General features: G+C 46.1%; 1 protein-coding gene across 1 annotated transcript in view; it reads right to left on the minus strand.

The window, feature by feature from the left end:
- rev3l (REV3 like, DNA directed polymerase zeta catalytic subunit) overlaps positions 1-18,852 on the minus strand; it is a 59,823-nt gene that overhangs the window by 25,639 nt on the left and 15,332 nt on the right. The window contains exons 2-7 of the mRNA XM_079291033.1: positions 8,345-8,534; positions 8,095-8,169; positions 6,445-6,605; positions 2,059-2,200; positions 1,309-1,403; positions 88-192 (exon numbers count right to left, since the gene is read on the minus strand). Coding sequence (XP_079147159.1) covers positions 88-192; positions 1,309-1,403; positions 2,059-2,200; positions 6,445-6,605; positions 8,095-8,169; positions 8,345-8,534 — 768 coding nt within the window. The remainder of the gene's footprint in view (positions 1-87; positions 193-1,308; positions 1,404-2,058; positions 2,201-6,444; positions 6,606-8,094; positions 8,170-8,344; positions 8,535-18,852) is intronic.

Consider the following 18,852-nt stretch of genomic DNA (forward strand, 5'->3'; position numbering starts at 1 on the left):
AGCCATCATTTCTAGTTACAATAGCATTGAGAAGAAAGAAGAAAAGTCAACTGTGTTTAGAGTAGTTTCCACTGAGGATCTGCTCACCTTGTGACTCGGGGGTTTCTATCTGGGAGACCTGGTTCTTCTCTCTCCTCCTCTGCTTCTCGTCCTCCCAGATGTTCTGCAGGCCCGGGTTCCTGCCGATCTGATCTGGGAACAGAGGAGAGTCACAGCACAGTGGGTCAGCTAACAACACCATCCCGAGTTTTTAACCTACAACACAGAAGGATCTTTTTTACGTCCAAGCGGACCTGATGAATCAAAGCGACGCGAGAGCGAACTGTGAACCTCAACCCGTTCGTGCTGTAGGTACATTTCCAACAGTGCGGGTTTAATTCACAGCTATAGAGCAGATGGAAAAGTATGAGTCAGAACACTGCCTGCCCTGGAGAGGCCTCTCCTCTCTTCACTCAGACAGATGCTTGTTGTGGTTTACGGTTCTGCGTCCAGCCTGATTTAAATCACAAGGACTAACTGCGTACTTACAGCCTCCATGCAAGTTAACGCAGAAAGAAAAAAGAAACATTCAGCAGAACTTGAGGGCCCTCGTACTGACAAGGACATGTTTACTGAGCTGCTCTTTTAAAGCTGCACCAACAAACTCTGCACACGTATGGCTTCCAATGCCAGCGAGAATGCACCCGCTGGTGCAATGTTCGACTTTAATACCAAGAAACGATGTGTCAGCAGTAAACTGCACCGTCGCGTTTACCAGCACAGCTGTGGTTGGCTTCGGGATAAGAAAAAATGGGCGAAAAATCCAATTTGGTCGAGAAAAAAAACTTGAAATATTTGAAAAAAAAGCAACAAAGAGCCCAAAGACAAAGTCACTAAATCCTGCGATTTAGGCACATTCTGCAGATAGATGCAAAACCAAACACAAGCAATAGCTGCATGTGTTCTGGTGTGCGCGGCTTTGTCAGATAATGCCATCCGGCTTTATGGGTTTTGTTCAGTTCAGTGAAATCTCTCTCCATCGAGTCCCCCGTCTGTTCCACTCTCCGCTCCCCTGTGACAGGAGGCGTTAGCTCGGCTCCACGGCGTTTATGTTTTTAGGGCTGCTAATGGATACGATGTGTGGCGATCAGCCGTGTTCCGTCGGTCAGCTCGGCCAAACGTGCATCAGCGCTGATGAGTCAGCAGACGGACCTTCCACCTTCATGCCCCCCACCCCCCCCCGTCCCGATCCTACGACTGTGTCGGAGTGGCCTGGAATACTGTGGCAAAGGTGCGGCGGGTGGGGGACGTTGTCCTCAGTGGTCTTACTTTCAATCTCCAAGCGGTTGAGGACGTCTACAGCCACAGCGTCGACCTCCAGCTCACAGGTGCTCTGCTTCTCCACCTCGTCCAGGATTAGGGAGCTGTGGGAAGACGGAAACAAGTGCTTCAAGAGGTGCTACAGTAAATCACGACGTACTGCTGGCTAACAATTCATGTAAAGAATAAAGAAAGTGGGACTTTTGTGACTTTTTCTTTCTTTGTCAGCCACCATTTTATTGTAGAGACATGGGAAGCTAAATGACGATGAGGTAATTAAAGTGTGATTATCGTTATTAAATTGTATAATTAACATAATGAGACAGGAGGATTGGTGAGAACAGGGGGGGAAAACATATCTTCCAAAATGATGGGAAAAATTAACATTCATAACAATACAAAAAGTAGAACCGAGTACTCAGAGTGCAGATCGCCACAAGGAGATACTTCCTGCAGTTAAACGCATGCGCAATAGATTGCTAAGCTACCACTTGTAGTGTAGCGGCGGCATGGACGAGTCGGTGCGATCGCAACAGAATAAAGGTACGCAGACGTCTGCACAGAGCCGATGCGTCTCTGAAGACCACGTTTAAGTCACGTGGACTCTAGCTGACCCTTGTGTTCCGTTTACAGTCAAGATGGCGGCAAAGATCACGAGAGCCGAGTTATTCATCTTGAATCGAGCCTTAGTGGATCACAACATGTCTGGTATGGAATTGGTCTTCAGATAAACTTTTCTAGGGTGCAGCCAGGACTCACCAGGGTATGGCGTTCTCCTCCCAGCGGACAAACGTGCCCCCGAGGGTGCTGTCGTTGAGCTTGGAGGTGCAGGGGCTCTTCCAGGGGCTGGTGCTGGGACGACCCCTGGGAGTCGGACTGTCTGGGAGCGCCGCTGCGCCTCCTAGAAACACACACACGGTAGAAAACACGGCACTGTGAGGACCGAAAGATCTCCCATCTGTGTGACAAGACGGCAGCAGAAACTACAATCCTCACTTGCTTTTCCCATGGGGAGATATTCAACATATGCTGTACGTCTTTGTGGAATATAAGTGAGATTAATCACCTGCAACGGAAGAACGAGATGATAAGAAAAGGCATGAAAGGGTAGAACCTAAGATTTCTAATTAAATCAAAGCCGGCTCTGCTGTCGCCATGTTGAGAGGCAACAGAAATGCCTCGTACTTTGCACCTTTAAATATAAATACAATCATTTAATTCCTATTCATTTGAACTGTGTGTTTTCATATAGATGACAATGACAACAGTCAGAACTTCTGACAGCTTACACTGACTTCGGAAAGGTTGAAATGAGTTTTTGGGACGATGGTGAAAACAGTTGGTCTGGAACCTTGCTGTCGATTAAAAAAATGCAAAAAAAACAAACAATCTGAATATAAATCTGCAGGTCAGACAAAAGAAAGAAACTCAATTGGCCAATTAATTGCCATCGGTGCATCTCTATAATAAGCCCTAGTTGCTGACAGAAACAGCGTGTGCTCAACCCTGCAGCGAGTACAGGAAGTCAAAGTGTGATTGGAGTTCATAACGGACAGCTGGGCGAAAAACTTCTGTTAATAATAGTTGAATGTGTTTTCTGGTTTTGAACTTATCATCAATGACACCACAGTTTGCCAGAACTACTAAAAAAATAAGAGTAAGAATGCGTTAAAGTATAGTTCGGTACAACGAGAAGCCCTCGTTACCATCGCTCTGTCACGTGGGTCATTTCAAGGACACGTTCTACTTGTACTTTAAACACTTGAACAGTTTTGAAGCAGAGTGTTCAAGCTGTGCAGCGGACTTCAAAACACGCTAACGGCTTCTATTCATCTTCAACAAGCCCTTTTTACCAGTCCAAACCCTTTCATCACTCCTCCACTTTATCCCAGATGAACTTTCTTTCAGGTTGGCGCTCGAGGGGAGCAGCAAATGTAAACAGGTGCAACTATTATCGGGGTGTTTTACTTTCTTTGTTGCACGCCGCATTGATCCCATTGATTGCATCAGCGTAGAGGTGGATTAAACATGGGAACTCTGCTTTAGTCGGAGGGGAGTCAAGCGTGAGGATAAAAAAAAAAGAAGAAAAAAAAAAAACTTTATTAAAGCCAAGTGAGGAATTTCCTGCCCAGAATCATTAACCCCCTCACGCGTAACAGTGTCCCTGCTGGGCTGGATACGTCCTCTGGGAGCGAGGTGGGGGAGGGGAAGAAGACAGGTCCGATTGGCAATGATGAGCAGGGGTACTGCTCTGAGTTTAGGACTAAGCTGTGATCAAACAGAGTCGGCAATCAGGGGGTTTAGTCTCCATCAGAAAGAAGGGGAGACGGGACGGGAGAGGGGAGATCTGAGGAGGAATCCCCCTCAGTCTGCCACTCCCACTGTGAGGCCCCAGGGTCTGTGTGGAACTTTTGCTGAACAGCATCTACCGTGGCCATGAATGACAATGACTTGATAACGGAACATTATGCTTCAATTCATTCAAGAGTCAGTTGCTTTAAAATACATTTGTTGTTAGGAAACCTTTGATAGATTGAATTTACTCATTCGTGCCGAGGAAATGAATCAGTTAGCTTGCTGTAGACCGAGAAAATAAATCACTTCATTCACTGTGACGCTCAAAGCTGTGAGCTATCGCTTAAGTGTATGAATTTCAAACGGATTACGCAAACTGCAAATATTCCTTATACTTAGTTGAAATTTAAATCCGAGCGATCGGATCTCAATGCATCCCCTAGGGCTGGGCGATATGGCCTAAAAAAAAAATCTCCGATTTTTTTACAAAAAATCCGATTCACGATTTAAATCGATTTTTTTCCCCCAAAATTTTTTGCAGATGACAGAAGCTGTTGAAAACATTTTTTTCTTTTATTTTGTGATGATTTTCCCAAGTAGGTTGATAAAAATAAAGTGCAAACAAAACCTGAACATTGTAGAAAGGTGCCTGTAGTATACAAAAAGTATTTGGTCACTCTTTTGTTTGCCTGAATCATTTAAATATAAAATTAAATTAAACATAACATTAAATGGCATTAAATAGTAGCCTTCCATTGTAAACAACTGTGCAAATGTAACTTTTTACAGTAAGCTTTTCTAACTGAATACACTGATACAAACACAGCATGAAATAAAATGTATATGACCCTTTAACATTCACATTTTCAAAAGTGCAACATCTGATCTAACATCAACATAACATATTTTGCACAGTAAATAAGTGCATGTAAACAAAATCAAGTGCATTCACAACATAACCAACAGTATTAAACAGTAGTGCATGTTTTTTCTAAATATTTTTTGCCAGGAAGACAAGCCTGTCTACTACCTCTGGCTTCAGGCATGCACGGTGGCATGTAACAATGCCCCCCCCCCACACACTGAAAAGCCTCTCAGAGGGGGCACTTGTAGCTGGCACAGAGAGGTATTTCTTTGCTAAAGTACTTAGCCTTGGAAAGTTAAGTTGGTGACGCTTCCACCAGTCAAGTGGATCGGTGTCTGGGTCAACCTGCTGGACCACAGGTCAGTTGTTGCGGAGTAGAATGACATCCCCTCCAGCTCCGCAGAGATCCTTTGGCGTGTACTATTGTACAGCCGAGGCAAGGCAACGTCAGAAAAATGTTTACGGCTTGGTAGCACGTACCTGGGGTCCAAAGCTTTGAGACGGTGAATAAACCCCGGCTTTTCCACGGTGTATATGGGCACCATATCTTTTGCGATATACATCGCGACTGCATCCGTGATGGCTTTCCACCGGGCACTCTTCTTCTCATGCGGAGTACAGTTGGTGAATGTCTCCAAAATGCTGGGTTGTTGTTGTGAGGTGGCGGCGGCGGCGGCGGTGACATTGTTTTAGTTTGTAAACAATGCGCGCGCACTCTACTACGGGAACCCAACGGGGGGGAGGGGTGGGGGCGATTTTCTCGATTTTCAATAAAACACATCGCCTTAAAGCACACATTCGAATTAATCGATTAAATCGATTTATCGCCCAGCCCTAGCATCCCCCAAAACAAACATGTCCTCTTATGCCATACAGTGTTTACTTATGTGACGAATGAGCATGGTGGAACTTTTAGCAGCTACAGAGTCAAACATTTGCCCTCGGGAAGTTAAATAAGAGTGACTATTGGTCCTACATTCTCCAGGTTGACAGAAACACAACGTCTCTCTGTGTCTGCTGGACGTATGAAGGCACCTGTTTGCTACCCAGTAACAGATAAGATGGTAAACAAGAACATGACATCACCGTTCGTTCTATAGGGAAGAGGAAAATGTATTTTTATAAAGCGGGGTGCAGAGTTGCTAAAATTAGACATCCGCCTGACGAGCACTCCCAATGTTTTGTTCACATTTCACAAAGTGACGCATGCAACTTTTGCCTGCCGTCAGCAGGAACCTGTAGAAGATGAAGTTGTTCTGTGTCATCAGTCTGCGTCACTCAGGCAAACACAAGACAGAGTGCCTGCTACATACACACAATACCTTTTCATTCTGTCTTTTCTTTTTCTTTTAACAATCCGATGTTTCCGATGCAGCTCCCTGGACTGATTTCCAGGAGACAGTGTGCTTCCACTAGATTTGACTTTTGTCTCCTTGGTGAGTAGCGATGAAAACGGCAAAATGGCAAAAAAAACAAAAAAAAACGGACCCGAGACAGAAACGGGGGGTAACCAAAGAGAGAAAAATAGGGGAGGAAATTCAAAGAGGTCAGAGACCCGGGAGTAAAAAGAGAGAGTTAAGAGTGACATGTGAAAAGAAGCGAGGGGGCAACAATGGAGATGAAAACAGAGAGAGCTGCCAAAGACAACAGAGGCATCCCGAGGCTGAGGTGAGCTGAGCTCAGGACTAATTGGATATGACACAAGGCATGGCGGCCTTCCCTGGCCTGCTCTCCCATCCCCTGCTGGGCCCTGGGGGGGAGGAGCGACGCAGTCCAGCGAGAGACAAGAAGTGGGCCACATGCGGAAAAAGTGGAAACACAAAACGTGTGGAGCACGATGTCACCCGTAAAAACATTTTCTTTACCACAAGGAAGCAGGTTATGTGCTGCCCCTGTCCACAGCAGCACAATGTATTTTATTATGACGACAATGAACTATCCTTGAATCCTTGAGTTGAGGGACGAGTGGGGCCTTCGCTCCTTACCTTTGTTCTGGCCCCTGCGGAACTTGACGGCCCCCAGGTTAAGCAGGTTCATGCCGTACAGGTTGTAGTCTATGAAGAGCTGCAGCAGGTAGGGGATGTGGCCTTCGTGAGGCTGGTAGCTCTTGTTCATCACCGCTCCGCTCTGTAACAGCTCGCACACCCTGCAACACAGACGAGATGCCATCATGAAACACTTCTGACACCCGGGGGAGGAAAAAGAACATGCTTACTATAAGACAATTACACAAAAGCCACCGTTTTAACACAGGATTTATTTTTCTGTTTCTATTTTTAGTTTCCAAGCACGAGTTTAGTTTTCTCAGATTCGACAAAGCTGATCTTTTTGCATTTTTGTATTGTTTATTTTCTATTTTTCAGTCCCAATACCGATCTGATACCAGTGTTTGATTAATAAGCTGCACTCCTCACTGTGTGGAACAGACTGGGGTTGTCTTTAGTGTCAGCATTGCTGCTTTCTTAACTTCGTGTGACAAAATATAACAAATAAATACATTCAAATTGAATGAATTGTTTATCATTTATTATTAAAATAACAAATTGCACAGCAGAAACTTGGAAAACAATCTTCTAAATGAACAGCAATTACAATTCAAGTGCGACACCAAATTAGTCAACAACAGGAATTCAAAACGTATACAGTACATAAACATAGAATTGAATTGAATAGATTGGCCCTATTGTCACAGATACCCGGAGTCAGTGTGAGCTCGATGTATTTGTGATATAGTTCGTCGATGTAAAGAGAATCTGAGAGCTCAACACAACTGCTTTTACAGGCTCACACGGCATCAAACTGCCTTTGACATTTAAACTCAGTGGAGCGCTTCTTCAAATATATAAAAGGCTTTTATTAAAATCTATGTTGAATGTCCACACAGAAAAAAAAGAAGATTTGTTTTTCCAGAACCATCCTCAACCTCACGAAAAGCTTGCGTTCACAGTGGCGGCTCCACGGATGAAGAGCAGCTCACTGTGTGGATGTCTAAGCTCCGTCTCCTGGAGTCACGGCCCCCCTGAGGTCACATCTGATCAGAGACCAGGGGCCCCAGACCTGCCGCTCCAAGTCTCCTCTTTTTTTCTTCCTTCTCGTCTCCTTCGTCCTCATTTTACCCCTCTGCTGCCTTCTCGCCTCCCTAAATCTCTCTTCATTGCTCTTTACCTTGGTCTCTTGTTCTTTCTCTTCCCCAGTCTGCCTTTTCTCTTTCTCTCTCTCATCGCCATATAAACACTGTATATCGTCCTCTCCTCACGCCTCCTCCCCCTCCCTCCCTCCCTGTGAGTCACTCGCTCTCTGCCAAGGAACTAATTCAGCTGCACAACTCCACTCACCTTGTCGACACCAACGCCGATCGCTCTGGCAAATAATTCAATCGTCCCGGCAAATAATTCAATCATCCCATGTGCATTTATCACTCACACTCACACACACACACACACACACACACACACACACACACACACACACACACACACACACACACACACACACACACACACACACACACACACACAGATTTCCGTTGAGTGAGCCGGTGGATTCGTGCGCACCCCGTGTGGCGTTCAGCGACATCAAACAAGCCGGGATGATCTCCACTCGCATTAGAGTGCATCGATTCGACGTAACCTTACCTTTTGACCATCTGGGGATTGTACAGATAGATTTTCATGAAGTGCTTCTCCTTGGCGTGGTAGCCATAGAAAGGCCTGAAAGACAAGAGACGGACCACATCAGCATGTAAACCTGGATCATTCGGTGTTATAAAGGACGCCTTTGTTGTTCTATGAGCTTTAATAAAAGGCGTTCTGTAGTCAGAAAAGAAATCCTGGCTTCCGTCAGCTCGGTTGTGTTGGTAAGACTAGAAAATCACGAGTCACTTACATGCCGGAGACCAGCACCACCTTGAAGACGTGCTGGGCGCTGGAGGCGGGGTTCCCCATGGCCACGTTGAGGGCCCGGTCGATGCTGAAGGCCACCTGCCGCAGGTAGCGCTCCGGCTGCTGGCCGAGGCCATCGTACAGCACGTAGATGTAGGGGAACACACCATGGAGGTGGAGACACGTTTTCTGGCCTGCAACACAACAACAAATACATTGAACATCCGGCTTCATCATATTTCATTCATCTACGTCTCACTTTTGTTATTTGCGAGGGCTGCTGCTCTCAGATCCAACAGACACATTTTGCACGTCTACGTCACTGAATTCACAACTTCTAGTTTCTAGATTCAGACTTTAGTATAACTCGGACTATATCGTTTATGAATAACATACACTGTATTATAGTGGCTTGGTAATGTGACTAGTAGGGCTGGAGCTGTTTTTTTAATGCATTGTAAGGAGGCAAGACCCATATTTGTTACAGTAACACAAGCACAAACACATGTTGTGCATATATGATTCTCAAAATCACACACTGGCATCTAATAACAAAATACTTTTACAAAAAACTATTCATTCAAGACCAAAGAATGTATAAGAACTTCATCAAATTGCTTCGTGGACTACAGTTCTGAAGCCTTGACTTTGGACATCTTGAGGTGAGAGAGGAGGGTGGAGCTAATCGAACACTAAACAAGACATTCCACGAGACTAAAATGTCACCATTAACTTTAATGAACCGTGAACACACTGTGAAAGGGTTAAAGTTCTGAGACGAAAACACTGACATCTCCGTAACAACGCGGTGGTCGTGAATCACAAGGTAGCCCCGCCCTAAAGCATCCCCTGCTGTATGGTCTGTTTGACCTGGCATTGGGTTATTTCGGTCGATACCGTAAAAAGGTATCACGTACCGATCTCAGCCCCGTTCCCAGTATAACAGAACGACACGAATCAACTCACTGTACTCTCGTTCCCAGCATGCAGCAGAGCAGCGGGAGCCTTAGATGAGACTTCTCCTACAGAAGCTAGTACATCAACTGACAGGGTAAGTGAGATGGATGAAGTGTGCAAGGGGTCCAGTAAACAGTCTCCCACCCCCTCCAGTACACTTTCTGACCAATCACTGCGAGGCACCGGCGACACAGATGGATGAGTGCGACAACAAGCCCGTAATGCCACAAAGCAGCCCATTCGCTAAATAACTACATAGAAACAGAGCGGGAGAGCGACGCTGGGGATTGTGGGTGGAGCGGATTTAGGTCTCGAGCGGTGTGAAGAGAGGTCAGCCGGCGCAGAGAAAGAGAGAGAGAAAGAGAGATGCAATATTTATAACAGGCACACTGCTGAGAGTCATCTGAGGTGAGGCTGCGCTGCAGACTGCGCGCTCCGATTCATTATCGGCCCGGCTCTTTCATCCGCGGGCTGCCGGAGGAGGTTTAATCGGGTTACATAAGGGATAATAACGGCGGTGTAAAAATGAAGACAATAAAGCAGGCTGAGGAGTGCTGAGGCTCACAGAAACCTGAGCTTCTCTCTCCCTCTCTCTCTCCACCAGTGACTGCTGGATGGGAGGAGGCGGTGTCAAGCAGGAGGACTGACTCTTGCCCCGGACCGGACGTGTCTGCACATGCCAAGACACAGACACACACGCACACACACACACACACACACACACACAGGTTGCCAATTCTCCATCCTCAACGCTACGGCATGACAGACAATGCTGCAGTCCCCTGGGCACGATTGTTGTTGAGATTGCTGGACCTAAAGTGGAGCTTCCAAAAGAAAGAAACGTGCGTGCGTGTGTGTGTGTGTGTGAGGGGAACACACACCACAGATTAGGTCCATCATTATGAGATAAGGCGGGAAATTTCCATTTGTTATTCTGGCCATGGAAATGAAATATCAATTTGAATGGCGTGCGCTGCGTTATAATAAACCTGTGAGAAAACTGTAAGGCCACACTGAACAATCCCTGAAGTCCACAGTAATTAAAAGGCTGAAGAGGTTATATTACATATCGATGATTGTTTATCATGCAGTTTTAAGTCCATACGTTCTGTCAGTTTCATCAAAACACCTCCTAGATCTCACTGATTCTCTGGATTACTGTTGGGTGGTGAGTCGGGGCGTTAATCAGAGGTTTAATCACAATACTAGTCTTATCTAATCTTTGGACAGAAATATGATATTGGCTGATATTACAAATTCTGCCATGATTTCAATTCAATTCTGAAATATGCTTTGACAATGTGTCTCTGCAGGACGGAATTTCAAAATAAAGGTATATCCTAAAGGTGGTGATGCGTATCGATGTGTTTACTTTGTATTGGATCGTTGATCATTGAATCCATACATAGATCCACATCGACCTATTGTTATTGACCCCTGTAATGAGCCGTCACATTTTATTCGCGTTAGTCACTAGACTGTACCTGTAATTCATCACACATTTGAATGCAACCATTCACATAGTTCTTCACTCAGACAGCCTCAGTTACTTCATGACTAGACAGGCAATTGAAAAAATGAGCGGATTATGGTGCAGCCAGTGACACGCAGAGAGAGACGGCGGGATCAGCAGGTCTCTGTCAAGTCTGGAGAGAGTGTGTGTGTGTGTGTGTGTGTGTGTCTCAAGATGAACAATGCCAAGGTGTGTGTAGTGCCGGCCACACAAAGGCTGGCAGCCACTCCGGTGGTGGGGGGAGTGTGTCTGTCCTCAGCCTGCCGTGTCAACATGTAGTCTCTCACACACACTCTCACACACCGTAAGCAACCAATGTCTGCTTCGGCTGCAGTTGCTAAGCAACGGCAAAGCAAAAGCCCCTGACGGACAGCGGGGGAGATAAACAAGTGATTCTTTCTGCCCAGCTGGTCAGGCAACAGACAGAGAGAGAGAGAGAGAGAGAGAGAGAGAGAGAGAGAGAGAGAGAGAGAGAGAGAGAGAGAGAGAGAAACAGAGAAACAGAGAGAGAGAGAGAGAGAGAGAGAGAGAGAGAGAAAAACAGAGAGAGAGAGAGAGAGAGAGAGAGAGAGAGAGAGAGAGACAGACAGAAAGACAGAGAGACAGAGAGCGAGAGACAGAGAGTCCGAGACAGACAGACAGAGAGCGAGAGACAGAAAGACAGAGAAAGACAGAGAGAGAGACAGAGAGCGAGAGACAGAGAGTCCGAGACAGACAGACAGACAGACAGACAGACAGAGAGAGAGAGACAGAGAAAGATAAGGAGAATAGTGATGAGAGAGAAAGTGTGTGTGTCTGCATGAGAAAGAGAATAGGGGGGGGGCTCTTTGTGATGTGAGCAGAGGACGATGTTGGACTGTCTGCCAGGACGTTGTGTTTCAGATAGAAGGAGCATCTGCTGCTTCAGCTGGATGTGGGCTCATTGCTGGGATGTAGTCAGACTTCGGACCGGGGGCAATGCAGTGCTGCGGGAGTGAGTCCTAAACCTGGATGAGTCGGCATTATTAAATGTGTACTTTTTTTTAGTTAGATGCTGGAAATAAGGTCTGTGATAAACACGTTTACTCGGCCGTTCCGCCTGCTAACCAGCCAGGGTTTAGAAGCTCCAATGCAAAGTTTGGGAGACCTACCTGCTACAGGGGGAAAAAACACGGTCACATTTCCTGGCGAAAGTTACAAATCAGTCGGCGGTGGCTTCCTGCTGGGGAAAAAATATGCAAATAAACTTAAGCTGTTGAAGCAGAAAATCCTCATTCAGCCAGCGTTACTTCTCTGAGCTTAACATACATGACCGCCCACTGGAACACAGAGGTAGACACCTTTATTGGTCCGAGGCAGGTTCCATGACTCAGCAGCAGACCCACAACATGTCTGGGTCAGTAAGGCCGTGAACGGCGGCAGCTTAGTCATAAAACCAGCCAGTGAGTCTGTCTGTCGGCCAGAACGCTGTTAACCTGTTGTTGGCCATGCCGAACCCCCAGTTCTTGGCTCGAAATTCAGCCAGTGTCACCCCAGCAGTTGCTGAGCGCCAGGCGGTCTCCTGGCCGCGGGGAAGATGAAACCAAAGTGCCGGTGGTTTCGTCTCGCTGTTGCCACTTTGGATTCAATCCAAAGAAACAAACCAGCCAGGCGTACGCGGACCCGTACAGCCCTCTGCGAGTGTCACAGCAGACACACCGGTCTGTGCTGCCGACATCGCTGCTGGTTCGGAGAACAGCGACAGCTGAACGGAGATTCGAGGCAACAAATGTGCGCCTTGTGGTAGCACTTACATCTCTGTTAGCGTCTCTATTTTCTGCTTCATTAACATTGTAGGCCTCAGCCTGCAGACCCATGACGCACCCACACTGGTGATTAATTAATTAGCTAATTATCTCGGCTGATTAGACCTCATCTCAAGACTGTGTGGAGATTGGCCGTGATTGATATCGCATCCCAATAAAAGGACACGCTTCATCATTCGTATTAGAACATGGAGTCCGGTGACTTTACGTAATCCCAGCATTGCTCCACCCACCTTCAACTTTGAGCAGAGGTCTAATCAGCCGGATTAGGTGACCTGTGTGTGTGTGTGTGTGTGTGTGTGTGTGCAGGGCCTTTAAGTGTGTTCATGTAGACGCGACACACTGCTCTGATGAAGCAGGGTTCCCTTTGGGGATGAGACCAGCGAGTCGGTGCTGGCCATTGGTCGTCAGCCATGCTGGTAACTTTTTCCTTGGCAGTCGGGTCTGTTTACTCGGCCGTTCCGCCTGCTAACCAGCCAGGGTTTAGAAGCTCCAATGCAAAGTTTGGGAGACCTACTTGCTACAGGGGGAAAAAACACGGTCACATTTCCTGCCGAAAGTTACAAATCAGTCGGCGGTGGCTTCCTGCTGGGGAAAAAATATGCAAATAAACTTAAGATGTTGAAGCAGAAAATCCTCATTCGGCCAGCGTTACTTCTCTGAGCTTAACATACATGACCGCCCACTGGAACACAGAGGTAGACACCTTTATTGGTTCGAGGCAGGTTCCCCGAGTACAAATGATCTTTTTACGTGAAAACTCACTCACACACACACCTGGAAGTTGCCAGAAAAAAAGCCCCAGTCTTAACTGACATCCATAAGTGAGGCATTTGGGGACACCAATTATCCTCAAGCTCACACCGTGTACTGAACTGTTCAGGAAATGAGCAAATATACATGACTCAGTGTGTGCTCTACTGTACATTTGAGCAGAGTGCATCGAGTTCATTTCTTTTCCCCTTTAACTCAGAGGTTCGGGGGAGCGTTCAGACTGTAATCAGATAGACAGCTGCCACGGGGAAGAGTGGCTGAGGATGGTAATAAAACCAGTGACGGTATTAATTAAGAAAAGGCCCAGGGAGAGCTGCGTGAAATCCAGGCCCGAGCACTCCCACCGGCTGGAGAGGGGAAGTCAAGAGTATGCGCTACCGACGCACGGCCGTCACGGTGGTGGTGAAAAGTGAGCGACACAGCTCCTCAAGACCCGAAGCCAAGCTCCCGTGTCTTTGCGTGCCAGCTAGCTGCTGATTAAAGTGGACGGGTGTCAGTCCTGAAGTTAGCAACAACTCAGGCTCACTTAAGGTGGGCTGACCATTTAAGGCATAGATGTCAGAGTCAAGGCCCGCGGGCCACATCCGGCCCGCGAGAAGGTTTTTTACGGCCCCTGGGATGATCTTGATTTATTATTAGAACCGGCCCGCAGACTGCAGCAAGCCGGCAGCCCGCAGATCTTTTACACGCACCAATACTACATTTCCCACAATGCAACGGTGACGCACCGAGCAGTAGGCTGCTTCATTTCAATATTTATTGGCACAGCAGTCGTCAGCATCACAGTAAAATGAACTTTCAGATACCCATCAAAAATGGCAAAACGGAAGGTGGACACTGAGAACCGGGGGTTTCAAACAAGGTGGGAGTCGGAGTATATGTTCACGGAGGTAGCTGGAAAACCTGTGTGTCTTCTGTGTGGAGAAAGTGTGGCGGTACTGAAAGAGTATAATCTGAGACGACATTATGAAACGAAACACGCGGACAAAAACAAGAATATGGACATGGAACAAAGGCTACAAAAGGCAGAGGAATTAAAACGAGGCCTCAAATCTCGACAGGCTCTGTTCAAAAAAGCCAAATCACAAGGCCAGGCTGCTGTCAAGGCCAGTTTTATTTTGGCAGAAGAGATCGCTAAATCAGCCCGGCCATTTACGGAGGGGGATTTCATCAAAAACTGCATGATTAAAGTTTGTGACGAAGTTTGCCCAGAAAAAAGGCAACTCTTTTTAAATGTGAGTCTGAGCAGAAACACCATTGCCGAGAGAGTAGACCAGTTGTCCATCAATCTAAAAGAGCAGCTTGTGAAAAAGGGAAAAGATTTCATTGCATATTCCTTGGCTGTGGATGACAGCACCGACATTTCTGACATTGCCCAGTTGTCAATTTTCATCCGCGGAGTGGACTCCAGCCTAAGCGTGACAGAGGAGTTTTTGGCTTTACGTCCTATGCATGGCACAACTACGGGGCATGATTTGTATGAAGAGGTGTCAAGATGTGTAAATGAGATGGAGCTGCCTTGGGAAAAACTCGTGGGTTTGACAACCGACGGAGCACCTGCGATGTGTGGACACAGGAGCGGACTGGTGGCGAAGATACGGGAAAAGATGCAAGAGGAAAACGCGACAGGTGAGCTGACAGCTTATCATTGTATCATACACCAGGAAGCGTTGTGCGGTAAAGCCTTGAAAATGGAGCATGTAATGAGCATCATCACGCGCACAGTTAACTTTATCAGAGCCAAAGGTTTGAATCACCGCCAGTTCAAGGCATTTCTGACGGAGTTAGAAACGGAGCATGGTGATTTGCCTTATCACACAGAGGTGCGATGGCTAAGCCAGGGAAAGGTGCTTCAAAGATGTTTCGAGCTTCGTGAGGAGATTTGTCTGTTCTTGGACAGCAAAGGGAAAGACACAACACAACTCCGAGACGAAATGTTTCTGTGTGAAATGGCTTTTCTGTGTGACATTACGAGTCATCTGAATGCAATGAACTTGCAGCTGCAGGGTCGGGATCATGTCATCTCTGATATGTACAGTACAGTGAAGGCATTTAAAACCAAACTGACTCTGTGGGAGACGCAGATGCGGAAAGAAAATTTGAGCCACTTTCCCAGCTGCCAGACCATGAAAGAGAAGCTCTCTACCAGTGCGTTCCCGAGCGCACAGTTGGCTGATAAAATAGGTATGCTTGCCGCTGACTTTCGACGCCGATTTGCTGACTTTGAAGCACAAAAAAGCAGGTTGGAACTGCTCGGTAACCCATTTGCTGTTGACGTGGAAAGCTCACCACCAAACCTCCAAATGGAGTTGATTGACCTCCAATGCAATGATGCACTGAGGGCAAAATATGCGGCAGTGGGTGCTGCGGAGTTCGCCCGTTTCCTCCCCGACACAATGCCCCAGCTGCGCATCCAGGCTGCTCAAACGTTGTCTATGTTTGGCAGCACATACCTGTGTGAACAACTGTTTTCTTTGATGAACCTGAACAAAACATCACACAGAAGTCGACTTACTGCTGAACACCTCCACTCAATTCTGAGGATTTCCTCAGCTCAGAGCCTTACCCCGAACATTGATGAACTTGTGGAAAAGATGGGACACCACCAAGTATCACCCTCAACCTCAAACAAGTGAACATTACTGTGCAATCACATATTTAGAGTTTTTACTCAGTTCAAGTTTAAAAGTTAAAGTTTAATATTTGTTTTCACTGCATGTTACTTCTCCTTAAACAAAGTGTTGTTTTTGATTAATAGATTTTTGCACTTTATTTTATTGTATTTCAATCCAATTATATTTTAAAAATATTTCAGTTGAGTGGATGATAGAAAATTGCTATTATTGTTTTTTTCTTTGAAGTAAATTTAGCCCACTTTTGCTAAAATAGAAAATATAGGCTACTGATGGTGCCTTGAATACCGGTTTCTTTCATTTAATGTTCATGTTATGGGGATTTTTATATAAAGGAAATTTGTCTTTTGTGTCTGTTGAAAATTAAAGATTACTGACAGAGCCATAAGAAAATATTGCTTTATTTATCTGATCATATTGGAATATATTTGTTAGGTTTTCAGTAGGTTCAATTAGGTTCACTAGACTATATGCGTCATTTAAAAATTTTTCAATGAACATTCGAACAGTCCGGCCCTCGGCTTGTAGCTAAATTTTTTATTTGGCCCTCCGTCCATTTGACTTTGACATCCCTGATTTAAGGTGTACCAGCTGTTCTTTGAATGCACACAGAAAGCACACGAGCTGGAAGAGTCAGTGTGTGTCTCACTGAGCAGCCTGGCAGAGCGCCATGAGACGAGTGAGAGGGCTGGAGGAGGGAGAGAAAAACATGCATCTGGCTATTATTGGAAACGACAATAACAACCAACGATGAACTAACAGAAACATATAAACACGTTGTCTGCATGGACACTAACCTGTGAGTATCACACACACAGAGGAATCCTTAAATGGTTGCACTGATCAGGGATCAGATAAGCACTACAGCAGTATATTGTGTTAAAGTTGCTGGAGTCTCTCTCTCTCTGTGACGAGGAGACAGATGTTCGATTTCAGTGCCACTTTAGCTACTTTTATCTCGCTGCTTCCAAAAAGATCGCTCGCTGATGTAGTCGCACACAAAGATAGCGTGTGCGTCTTGAAGAGACATGCCGCATTAACACCATAGAAACATCGAGTGAAGGTAAATTAAAACGATATCATGATGGGTAAATGCAATCTTGTATGATTTTGTATTAGGCAAGAAACTTGAATAAATGCAGTTGTTTGAAGGAGGTGTTTTCACAACAATGTGAAATAGATATTAGAGAGGGAGTTTAACTTTTTAGTTTGTTTGTGGAAATCTAAAGGACATGATGTGAGCTTCTTTTCCAAAACGTATGGCCATGCAGAGCATTAATGCCAGTGACATTAACTGTACTCAATATTCTTTTAGTAAGGACAGGCGGGAAGGAGAAGGTGATTATACTCCATTGATATCTTTTGATTGAGTTAATTTTTGCGGCATTCTGACAGCTTACGGTGTAAATATAGACAGAGAATATAGGGAGGGAGAGACGGTTATGCGGTGCAATAAAAAGTGTCAGAGGATGAGAGAGAGGAGGAACTCTCTACGAAATTGGAAACGCTTGTGTGTTGTGCTTCACCCAGCAAAATAAATAAATGTAGTCAATTCCACGCAGAAATAAGTAATCGGCGCGATGAGACCGGCCGATCAATACCTCCTCAGCTCGGGTAGCAACGCTGGCACCGCTCTCTGTGTTCGCTGCCACTGGCCTGATGAGTCGCTGGCCGTGCTTATGTGTCCTCCATCATGTCGGGTCATTCCAATGGCTTCCAGCAACTGCTAGCGGTGTACAGCTTCTACATTAAGAGGCTTCATAGAGTAAGCTTCTACGTAAAGTCACAGAGGGACACAATGAGTCACGTTCCAGGGAGAACAGAATGACTGTGATAAGCAGGAGGAGGAAGGGAACTGAGGAGGGCGACAACCCTCTAAATCACACTTTCTAATGGATTCACTCTCAGCGTCGTCTCCTTAAATGAACTGCTGGCGAGGAGAGAGAGGACGGAGGTCGCAGACGAGCGGTCAGCGTGTGAATGAGAGCCGAGGAGGACTTCACGCTCGCCGCTTTGTAAACTGATTACACGGGGACTGCTTTGTGCACCGCCGTCTCTGTGGAGGAGTCGCAGCCGTCGAAGGTTGGAGAGCTGGGGGGGGGGGGGGGGGGGGGGGTGAAAGGTCGGAAAGGTTCTAAATCTAGAGTGAAGACTGAACAATGTTATAAATCCGGTGTTTCATGAATGGACTTTTGGAAGAGGTACCATGGGTGCGCGATGAGGCCTTCTGCATTGTTTTTGCTTCAGGCTCCGGAGTATTGCGCCCACGCCTGCAAACCTCCTCAGTTACGTAACTGCGGCTGGCGCACGGTCCCACCACATGCCTCGCGAGATCTGAAACGGAATGCCCAAAGCTCCTTTGTTAAGCTTATTGGTCTGTGGTAGCTCCTGCTTCAAAAGCAGTGGGCTGAGGTGGAAACCACTCAGGTGTTGGCGCTAATGACAGTTGTGGCATTGAACCCTTTAAGGCTGATCACGTGCACGCCGTCGGTCATGTAATACAAGACATGAAACCTGAGTGGATAGGAGGTATTTTTGCATTCATTTAGAGGAGAGTAAGAAGTAGATATCTGGCATCAAGTTGGGGGAGAAAGAGAGGGAATCAAACCAGCGATCATGTGGTTTGAACTTTAGTAGGCCTGTGTGTTGGCAAGAATTGTGGCGATACGATACATATGATATAAGATTGAATATATTGCGATACTGTAGGCAAAGAGATATATTGTGATTTTCTAAATCTAATTTTAGTAAAAAAAAAGTTGTCATTGTAGAAAGAACAAACCACCATATGCATACACAGCATCATAGCACTGCTTTTTGTACAATCGGAGCATGTAAACTATTCATCAAA

Source organism: Melanostigma gelatinosum (genome assembly GCF_949748355.1).
Source record: "Melanostigma gelatinosum genome assembly, chromosome: 19".
Lineage (NCBI taxonomy): Eukaryota > Metazoa > Chordata > Actinopteri > Perciformes > Zoarcidae > Melanostigma > Melanostigma gelatinosum.